At 46.3% G+C, this 10,351-nt stretch overlaps 2 protein-coding genes across 2 annotated transcripts; one reads left to right on the top strand and one right to left on the bottom strand.

The window, feature by feature from the left end:
• Positions 1 to 1,112: 1,112 nt before the first annotated feature.
• Positions 1,113 to 7,090, top strand: LOC149983970 (ubiquitin carboxyl-terminal hydrolase 24-like). Its single transcript, XM_090231736.1, has 10 exons — positions 1,113 to 1,494; positions 1,653 to 1,755; positions 1,867 to 1,985; positions 2,362 to 2,475; positions 2,590 to 2,655; positions 2,790 to 2,856; positions 4,107 to 4,185; positions 4,379 to 4,454; positions 4,548 to 4,745; positions 4,945 to 7,090. The coding sequence occupies exons 1-10, from the start codon at positions 1,453 to 1,455 to the stop codon at positions 5,005 to 5,007; spliced, it is 927 nt and encodes a 308-aa protein (XP_090087862.1). The 5' UTR covers positions 1,113 to 1,452; the 3' UTR covers positions 5,008 to 7,090.
• Positions 7,091 to 7,147: 57 nt separating this feature from the next.
• Positions 7,148 to 8,555, bottom strand: bsnd (barttin CLCNK type accessory subunit beta). Its single transcript, XM_021599323.3, has 3 exons — positions 8,267 to 8,555; positions 7,423 to 7,502; positions 7,148 to 7,280 (listed from the first exon to the last, which is right to left on the bottom strand). Exons 1-3 carry the CDS (start codon positions 8,441 to 8,443, stop codon positions 7,172 to 7,174), a joined length of 366 nt encoding a protein of 121 aa, XP_021454998.3. The 5' UTR covers positions 8,444 to 8,555; the 3' UTR covers positions 7,148 to 7,171.
• Positions 8,556 to 10,351: the final 1,796 nt, after the last annotated feature.

Consider the following 10,351-nt stretch of genomic DNA (forward strand, 5'->3'; position numbering starts at 1 on the left):
TTTAATTATTTATTTATTTATTTTTGGGCCGCACCATTTGTATTCGGTGCATGTGACAAATAAAATGATTTAATTTGTATGTGTAGAGACCTGAAGTTGCCAAACATATATTTGTTAATTAATGGCAAATTGCCAGCTGACAACATTTCAAGACCGCCACAGCCTTAATACTAACGACTAACTACTCCTCCCAGCTGCCTACTGCACTGAGGCTAGGTAACACGGTCACCACCGATAAATCTATGATAATCAAACATTTCAATAAGCATTTCTCTACGGCTGGCCATGCTTTCCTCCTGGCTACCCTGACCAATAGCTTCACCCACCCGCAGCTACTTGCCCAAGCCTCCCAGCTTCTCTTTCACCCAAATCCAGATAGCAGATGTTCTGAAAGAGCTGCAAAACCTGAACCCGTACAAATCAGCTGGGCTAGACAACCCTCTCTTTCTAAAACTATCCACCGCCATTGTTGCAACCCCTATTACCAGTCTGTTCAACCTCTCTTTCGTGTTGTCTGAGATCGCTAAAGATTGGAAAGCTGCCGCGGTCATCCCCCTCTTCAAAGGGGGTGACACTCTAGACCCAAACTGTTTCTAAAGTCTTCGAAAGCCAAGTTAATAAACAGTCTAGAATATGTTGACAACTACAAATACCTAGGTGTCTGGCTAGACTGTAAACTCTCCTTCCAGACTCATATTAAACATCTCCAATCCAAAATCAAATCTGAATTCGGCTTTCTATTTCGCAACAAAGCCTCCTTCACTCACGCCGCTAAACTTACCCTAGTTAAACTGACTATCCTACCGGTCCTTGACTTTGGTGATGTCATCTACAAAATAGCTTCCAATACTCTACTCAGCAAACTGGATGCAGTCTATCACAGTGCCATCCGTTTTGTTACCAAATCACCTTATACCACTCACCACTGCGACCTGTATGCTCTAGTTGGCTGGCCCTCACTACATATCTCTGTGTTGTTCTTTCTGTCACACTGCTTTGCTTTATCTTGGCCAGGTCGCAGTTGTAAATGAGAACTTGTTCTCAACTAGCCTACCTGGTTAAATAAAGGTGAAGTCATTTTTTTATTTGTATACTATAATACCACTACTCTACACAGAACCACTGTAGTACTACTCCTTATATCTTACATTTCTACTCATCAATCTAACTGATCTTTCTCTCCTCCCCCCTTCCAGAGTGTGTCTGTTGGAGTGTGGGGTGAGGGAGGTGAGGGTCGTAGTGGCAGCCATCTTGGAGAAGACCTTAGAGAGTGCGCTCCACTTCGCTGACTCTGGATTGGACAGCCTGACCGACGCGCTCCTCTCCCTATTGGACAAAGATGTTCCTGAGAATGTCAAAAACTGCAACCAATACTTCAGCCTCTTCAGCAACTTTGCTCAGAGAGGCTCTGGTCCGTGCCATTTGTTGTTGAAACACTCAGCATATCGCAGGATGCTCATCTTTCTCCTCGGACCCAACAGACAGAACAACCAGGTACTCACAGCACACACTCAATTCCTACTCCGCTGCAGTGAAATGCATATGACAGATTGTTATTGTTGATGGTTCTGGAAGTTAATTACCTTTTTTCCCACTCTCTCTCACTCTCTCTCTCTCGCTCCCTGTTCCTGTGATTCCTTCTCCCACTCTAGAATCGGAGGTGGAGTCCAGCCCAGGCCAGAGAGTTCCTGCACCTCCACTCCACTCTGGCCCTGATGACTCTCCACTCAGAACTCAACACACAGCACACACATGGTAACAAACGCACACGCCTTACCGCAGTTAGGATGGTTCCATAATACGCTGATGTGTGTTTCTCAGATCACGGTGTGTGTAAGCTGATGTGAGTGTGTGTGCGTTTCTCAGATCAAGGTGTGTGTAAGCTGATTGTGAGCAGTATCCCTGCCTCCTCCCGCCTCCTCCCCCTCAACGCTGACATCATGGCCTCGCTCTTCAGCCCCGAGGGACAGCCTTACCTGCTAGAGGTAACATACACACGGTCTCTCACACACACACACACACACACACACACTGAGGAGTATTTCTGGCTGTAATAAAGCCCTATTGTGGGGGAAAACTCATTCTGATTGGCTTGGACTAGCTGTCCTCCCAGGCCCACCCATGGCTACGCCTCTGCTCAGTCATGTGAAATCCATAGATTAAGGCCTAATGAATTGATTTCAATTGACTTATTTCCTTTATATGAACTGTAACTCAGTAAAATCGTTGAAATTGTAATATTTTTTTGAACAGTAACTCAGTAAAATCGTTGCAATTGTAATATTTTTGTTCAGTGTATATGGAAGAGGCAGTTATTCTTTTTTCTTAACATTTTTTTTTTGTTTGTCTGTTTGTCTGTAGGTGATGTTTGCGGTGCGGGAGTTGTCAGGCCCTCTGACTGTGCTGATAGAGATGGTGACGTACTGTTCCTTCTGTAACGAACCCTTCTCCCTCGGAGTATTACAGCTGCTCAAGGTAAGAACTACAACTGCCAGTTGTGAACAAATCCATTTCCACAGAGGACTCCAAATCCCAGCACAAAACACATCATTACTCTTCTGATCTGTGTGTGTACGTTTATGTACATAGACCCAGTTGGAGACCGCTCCACCCCATGAGTTGAAGAACGTGTTCCAGCTGCTGCAAGAGCTGCTGGTGAGTGACCGCTGTCAATCAAACCTGTCTGTGCATTAGGGTTGAGCGATTTAACAGAAAATAATTTGTTTGGGATGGGGAATCCATGCCCCGACGAGGCAGTGTAATACACACGGTGTAACGTGTGTTCTCAGGTGGTAGAGGACCCTCTCCAGACCCAGAGACTGAAGTACGCCTTTGAGTCAGAGAAAGGCCTGCTAGGTAGGCTACCTTCCACTGGAAGTGTGTGCAGGGCGTGTGTATTTGTAAGGCGTGTGCAGAGTGTGTGTATTTGTAAGGCGTGTGCAGAGAGTGTGTAAGGCGTGTGCAGAGAGTGTGTAAGGCGTGTGTAAGGCGTGTGCAGAGCTTGTGTATTTGTAAGGCATGTGGAGAGCGTGTGTAAGGTGTGTGCAGAGCATGTGTATTTGTAAGGCATGTGGAGAGCGTGTGTAAGGTGTGTGCAGAGCATGTGTATTTGTAAGGCGTGTGGAGAGCGTGTGTATTTGTAAGGCCTGTGGAGAGCGTGTGTATTTGTAAGGCGTGTGGAGAGCGTGTGTATTTGTAAGGCGTGTGGAGAGCGTGTGTATTTGTAAGGCGTGTGCAGAGTGTGTGTAAGGCGTGTGCAGAGTGTGTGTAAGGCGTGTGGAGAGTGTGTGTAAGGCGTGTGGAGAGTGTGTGTAAGGCGTGTGGAGAGTGTGTGTAAGGCGTGTGGAGAGTGTGTGTAAGGCGTGTGGAGAGTGTGTGTAAGGCGTGTGGAGAGTGTGTGTAAGGCGTGTGGAGAGTGTGTGTAAGGCGTGTGGAGAGTGTGTGTAAGGCGTGTGGAGAGTGTGTGTAAGGCGTGTGGAGAGTGTGTGTAAGGCGTGTGGAGAGTGTGTGTAAGGCGTGTGGAGAGTGTGTGTAAGGCGTGTGGAGAGTGTGTGTAAGGCGTGTGGAGAGTGTGTGTAAGGCGTGTGTAAGGCGTGTGGAGAGCGTGTGTAAGGCGTGTGGAGAGCGTGTGTAAGGCGTGTTGAGAGCGTGTGTAAGGCGTGTGGAGAGTGTGTATTTGTAAGGTTTGTGGAGAGTGTGTGTATTTGTAAGGTTTGTGGAGAGTGTGTGTGTGTAAGGTTTGTGGAGAGTGTGTGTGTGTAAGGCGGGTGGAGAGTGTGTGTGTGTAAGGCGGGTGGAGAGTGTGTGTAAGGCGGGTGGAGAGTGTGTGTAAGGCGGGTGGAGAGTGTGTGTAAGGCGGGTGGAGAGTGTGTGTAAGGCGGGTGGAGAGTGTGTGTAAGGCGTGTGGAGAGTGTGTGTAAGGCGTGTGGAGAGTGTGTGTAAGGCGTGTGGAGAGTGTGTGTAAGGCGTGTGGAGAGTGTGTGTAAGGCGTGTGGAGAGCGTGTGTAAGGCGTGTGGAGAGCGTGTGTATTTGTAAGGTGTGTGGAGAGCGTGTGTGTGTGTGTGTGTGTGTGTGTGTGTGTGTGACACTCTTCTCTTGTTTGCAGCATTGATGCACCAGAGTAACAACGTGGACAGCAGCCGCTGCTACCAGTGTGTCAAGTTCCTGGTTACCCTGGCACAGAAGTGAGTTCCTCCAGAGACCAGGAAATATGTTCATGTCGCCACCCTTTTGTCTCAGGCTGAAAATATTGAACGGAAGTAGATTTGAACGTTGCAGCAAGTACATGAAAGTAGCAAATAATATTTGTTTCAGTTAAAACCTCTCATTTCATACTTCCTGATTTCACATCAAGTGTTTGTCTGCCTCTTTCTCCAGGTGTGCTCCTGCTAAGGACTATTTTAAAGATCTGTCTGGTCACTGGAGCTGGGCAGTGCAGTGGCTGCAGAAAAAGGCAAGCATCAAGCACACACAATTTCAGGTGTGTGTGTGTGTGTGTGTGTGTGTATAGAGTATGGGTTAGTGTTAGTGTGTGTTTCTCTGTCAGATGTCAGAACACTACTGGACTCCTCAGAGCAACGTGTCCAATGAGACGTCCACAGCCAAAACGTTCCAGCGCACCATCTCAGCCCAGGACACGCTGGCCTATGCCACAGCACTGCTCAACGAGAAGGAGCCATCTGGCAGCAGCAACGGCTCTGACGGCAGCCCAGCCAACGAGAACGCAGACCGCAGCCTCCGACAGGTACAGCTTGACAGAAGTATGAAGAGCTCAGTAGCGGTCCTAGAATAGAGCCTTGTCAGGGTATTGTCACTTCTCAGGACTGGGCTGAGCTCAAAATCTTGGCTGAAGAGTGTTGTATGAATCGGTTTCATAAAGATCTCTTACTCTGAGATGTCACGTCTCCTGTAATCTCTCCCTCTCCCCTCTCTCTTTATCTCAGGGTTCCGAGTCTCCCATGATGCTCGGTGATTCAAAGAGTGATCTGGAGGATGTCGACCCTTAGCTTCTCCTACCAGACACAATCGCTCCAATTGAGAGAAGGCTCCAGACAACCAATCAAAAGACTGCTTTTCATCTGATTGGCCAGAGTTTTGATGGAGAGGCCCGCTACAGCCTGGTTGGCGGAGCAACAAAGGATGCGATGCGTGAAATATCTTGAGTGACTTCCGGCCAGACTAATGTAATCAGAGCTGGAGGAGAGTTTTGAGACCAGACTAATGGAATCAGAGCTGGAGGAGAGTTTAGAGACCAGACTAATGGAATCAGAGCTTGAGGAGAGTTTTGAGACCAGACTAATGGAATCAGAGCTGGAGGAGAGTTTAGAGACCAGACTAATGGGTTACAGTGCAGTTTATTCTTCTCTTACTGGCTGAGTCAGAAAGTTCACCCCTTTGCCTTTGTAGTTCACTACTTTGGGCCAAAGGTTCAGTGACGGCTAGTGGTACTAGACTGTATCGGCAAAAGGGTGTCATTTCAGATGTAGCCACACACAAGGAAGGGATGGGTTTGTTTTGTAAGTTGTTGCTCATATTTGGCAATGTAACTAAACAGACCATATTCATTATTGTAAAGATCTGTTCGATAGCTGTAATTTGAAATGTAAGATAATATTTTAAAGTCTCCTGTGCTCCACTCTGTAGATGTGTGTATGTGTGAGCCCGCGGTATGACCTGCTCTGGAAGAACACCACACACACACACACACACACACACACACACACACACACACGTTTAACCAGGGTTCTTATGTATGCACTTTATAGTCCACCCCAGTCTATAGTGGAGTAGAGCAATAGTGATCAGGTTCGCTAGAGCAGCTTAACCATCCTCAACACACGCACCTGTCTTTCTTTTGGTGTTAGCACTTCTTATCACACCAAACTTAGTTTTCAGCTTGTTACACACACACACACACAGTACACACAGCCGATGCCACCGTAGACAACACGCGCTCCTATGGCTATGTCTGTTGCTCCGGTAACCACAGTGGTATCTAGGAATGGCGCAGTCTACGGAGGGTTCTAGAACACGAACGGAACCAAACCAACCAATCATTCAGCGCTCTCTCCTCCCCTCCCCTTACAGCGAATCACAGCGCTGGATTTTAGGTATTTTAATTTCTTTGTTTTTGGTTTCTCCTGACGTCGCTGTACTTATGCCACCACCACTGCCCTGTGACACACACACCAGAGAGAAGGTCATCGTGCCAACCAGAGGAGAGATCAGGAGCAAGTTTTACTTTGGGTGCCAATGAAATACACGCACACTGTCTTCCCCTCTTTTTTTATTTATATATATGTACACACACACCATACTCTGCTTTATCATTATTATTTGGTGCTGGGTTTTTCTTTTTTTGCCTTTTTATCTTTGTCTGTTCAGGTTTGCCTTTGGACACAGAGGGGCATAACCTCTGACCCCTAAGCTCTGATACCAAACCCCACCCCACCTGGACCTCTGACCACTAACCTCTTGACCTAACCCCTGGGAGAATTCTAGTGCCTTCATCTCCCAACTCCCCTCACCTCTCTGAAATCACATTTTATTGGTCACATACACGTGTTTAGCAGATGTTTTTGTGGGTGTAGTGAAATGCAAAGTTTCCTAAGAGCTCGAAGCGAGGCAGCCCTCTGTCAGTGCCATTTTTAAGCATCCCTTGTCCCTCTCACACCAATCCCCTACCTGGCAACAGATGACTTGCTATAATGAACTGTGTGTATGTTACCATGCTGTGTATTGACCAGCAGACTGACCGGGCCCTCATCCTGGTCTTAGAAGGCTGTGTCAGAGCTTTCAGGTGTGTTCTAGGTCTGGTGTGCCAGTGACACAGCACTCCTCACTCAGAGCCTACTGCTCAGTTTGACCCTCAACAGCACCTGTAGTACTTCTCAGAACAGTACCATCTGTGGTGTGTAGTAAGGGGGGAGGGTGGGATGGAATTACAGATTGATATGGATCCAGATTTTTATTCTGTCTCATTCTGCTTTGAGCATCATTCATGTTGAAACCCAGTTTTCATTTGTACATCAGTTTGATTATGGGGAAATTTGATATAAAATAAACTGGAATGCCCAACCTTTTTGTAAACTTTGTCTTGTTCTTTGTGTGTCTGTGAAACAGGAGTGATCACAGTAAAATATAAAATCCATAAAAGATGTTTATTTCAGGTCAAGCCAGGTGTAGTATGGGACAGCTGTGGGAAGAGTGGAGCTGGAGGACCAGAGGGACAGACAGGGCAGGGCTGACCTTGTTATCATGGAAACCAGCCAGTGTAACACTGAGAGAGAAGTGGGAGATACGTCAGTCTTGTATCTTAATGCTCCATCACATAAACATACATTCATGATCACATTAATTCCTAGTAATACTACATATTAGTATATTACTGGAGTGTGTATATATGTGTGTGTATACAGTACCTGATGTTTTTCTCGCCTGCAGCAGCATCCATGCTGTCCCTGGCTCCCCTCTCCTCCTGGCTCTGAGAGATCAACACCACCTGACAAGCAAACACAGATTTAATGACCCTGTTTGTTTATTCCATGCACACTCATTCTGTGTTTAGTATGGCTCTGGGAGAGACCGAGTGGAGACAGACCGCACGTCCTGCTACTATACTGAACAAAAATATAAATGTAACATGCTACAATTTCAAAGATTTTACTGAGTTAGTTTAGAGAAGTAAATCAGTCAATGTAAATAAATGATTTAGGCCCTAATCTATGGATTTAACATGACTGGCAGGGCGCAGCCATGGGTGGGAATAGGCCAACCCACTGGGGATCCAGGCCCAGCCAATCAGAATTATTTTTTTCCCCCCACAAAAGGGCTTTATTAAAGACAGAAATACTCCTTAGCACCCCCCTCCCCCTCCTCAGATGATCCTGCAGGTGAAGAAGCCGGATGTGGAGGTCCTGGGCTGGCGTGGTTACACGTGGTCTGCGGTTGTACGGCCAAGTTGGATGTACTGCCATATTCTATAAAATGACGCGGCTTATGGTAGAATCCTCTCTGGCAACAGCTCTATTGAACATTTCTGCAGTCAGCATGCCAATTGCACACTCCCTCAACTTGAGACGTCTGAGGCATTGTGTTGTGTGACAAAACTGCACATTTTAGAGTGCCCTTTTATTGTCCCTTTGATCATACTGTTTAATCAGCTTCTTGATTTGCCACACCTGTTAGGGGGATCGATTATCTAGGAAAGGTTGTCTCCCTGAGGTAAGTTTAAACTTGAACATACACACACACACCTGTTCTTACCTTAGGGTAGCACTGGCAGAGGCTCCACGCGGTGCCAAGGGTGACCATGGTGATCCCCAGACAGCAGAGTGTTGCGTAGATGTGAGGTCGCTCCTGAGTCATAACGAACAGACCGACTAACAACACACACATCCCCGCCGCGATCAGACCATACCGATACGGCTTACCCTCCACCATGCTGCTACTCTGACCAATGAAGTCTGAACCAAACCCACTCCACCTTGGTATGGAGCTTAGCTAAGGCTATGTTATGCTCTGGGTCAGATACTACTGAAGGTGAGGGAAAGAAGGAGGTTCAAGATTTGTAATTCAGCAACAGAGTTCCACTCTGCTGGTTATTACAGCCTGCAGACAGAATAAGGTGTGTGCATGTGGACGTTTTTAAGTATACTTGTGGGGACCAGAAGTCCCCACAAGAATAGTAAACAAACAAAAATCTGACCAACTGGGGACATTTTGTTAGTCCCCACAAGGTCAAATGCTATTTCTAGGGTTAGGTTTTTGGGTTAGGGAAAATAGAATTTTGAATGGGACTGAGTTGTTTGTCACAACAAGGTCAGTTATACAAGACTGTGTGTGTGTGGTTTTACTATCCTTGTGGGGATCAGAAATCCTCACAAGGATAGTAAAACAAGTACAGTTCTGACAAGTGTGGATATTTTGCCAGCTCTCACAAGGAAAAATGCTATTTAAGGCTTAAGGTTAGGTTAGGGAAACTATGATTTTGAATGGGAATCAATTGTTTGGTCCCCACAAGAATAATACAATGTTTGTGTAGTGGCCAGTGGTGGTATACCCTGATGAAGACAGCTTGGCTGTCGAAACGTTGGTATTACATTTTTCCATCTGAGCTCCTAGAGTGTGCGGTTCTCTTTTATTTTCAAGTTTCTACTCCGCTAGCCAGCACCTCGTCTTAATAGGTGTGCGTTTCTTTTTCTTCTAGATCGGCCAGTGGTGGGTCACCTTGTCCTACCTCCAGTTCTACTTGAAGTAAATGCTTTCTCAAGGAGAGATGAAGGGGAGAAGGCTGTCACTCTGCTAGGAGGCCCACAACTCCTTCTCCACCGTCCTATTTTCCTCTCCCCTTTATCTCTCTCTCTCTCCTTGAAAGCATTTACTTCAAGTGTAACTGAGGTTAGAACAGAACAAAGAAACTGAGCAAACATACAGTGCATTCGGAAAGTATTCAGACCCCTTCACTTTTTCCACATTTTGTTACGTTTACAGCCTTGTTCTAAAATTGATTAAATATTTTTTCCCTCATCAATCTACACACAATACCCCATAATGACAAAGTGAAAAAGCAGGTTTTAGAATTTTTTGCACATTTATTAAAAAAAACTGAAATACCTTACTTACATAGGTATTCAGACCCGTTGGTATGAGACTCGACATTGAGCTCAGGTGCATCCTGTTTCCATTGATCATCCTTGAGCTGTTTCTACAACTTGATTGGAGTCCACCTGTGGTAAATTCAATTGATTTACATGATTTGGAAAGGCACACACCTGTCTATATAAGGTCCCACAGTTGACAGTGCATGTCAGAGCAAAAACCAAGCCATTGGGTCGAAGGAATTGTCCGTAGAGCTCCGAGACAGGATTGTGTCGAGGCACACTTCTGGAGGAGGGTACCAAAAAATGTCTTAAGCATTGAAGGTCCCCAAGAACACAGTGGCCTCCATCATTCTTAAATTTAAGAAGTTTGGAACGACAAAGACTCTTCCAACAGCTGGCTGCCCGGCCAAACTGAGCCATCGGGGGAGAAGGGCCTTAGTCAAGGAGGTGACCAAGAAACCGATGGTCACTCTGACAGAACTCCAGAGTTCCTCTGTGGAGATGGGAGAACCTTCCAGAAGGACAACCATCTCTGCAGCCCTCAACCAATCAGGGTTTTATGGTGGAGTGGTCAGACAGAAGCCACTCCTCAGTAAAAGGCACATGACAGCCCGCTTGGAATTGCCAAAAAGGAACCTAAAGGACTATCAGACCATGAGAAATAAGATTCTTTGGCCTGGTGAAACCAAGATTAGACTCTTTGGCCTGAATACCAAGCATCACCTCTGGAGGAGACCTGGCACCAGCC

The sequence above is a fragment of the Oncorhynchus mykiss genome, chromosome 4, assembly GCF_057628025.1.
Source record: "Oncorhynchus mykiss isolate SJ-2025 chromosome 4, ASM5762802v1, whole genome shotgun sequence".
Taxonomy (NCBI): domain Eukaryota; kingdom Metazoa; phylum Chordata; class Actinopteri; order Salmoniformes; family Salmonidae; genus Oncorhynchus; species Oncorhynchus mykiss.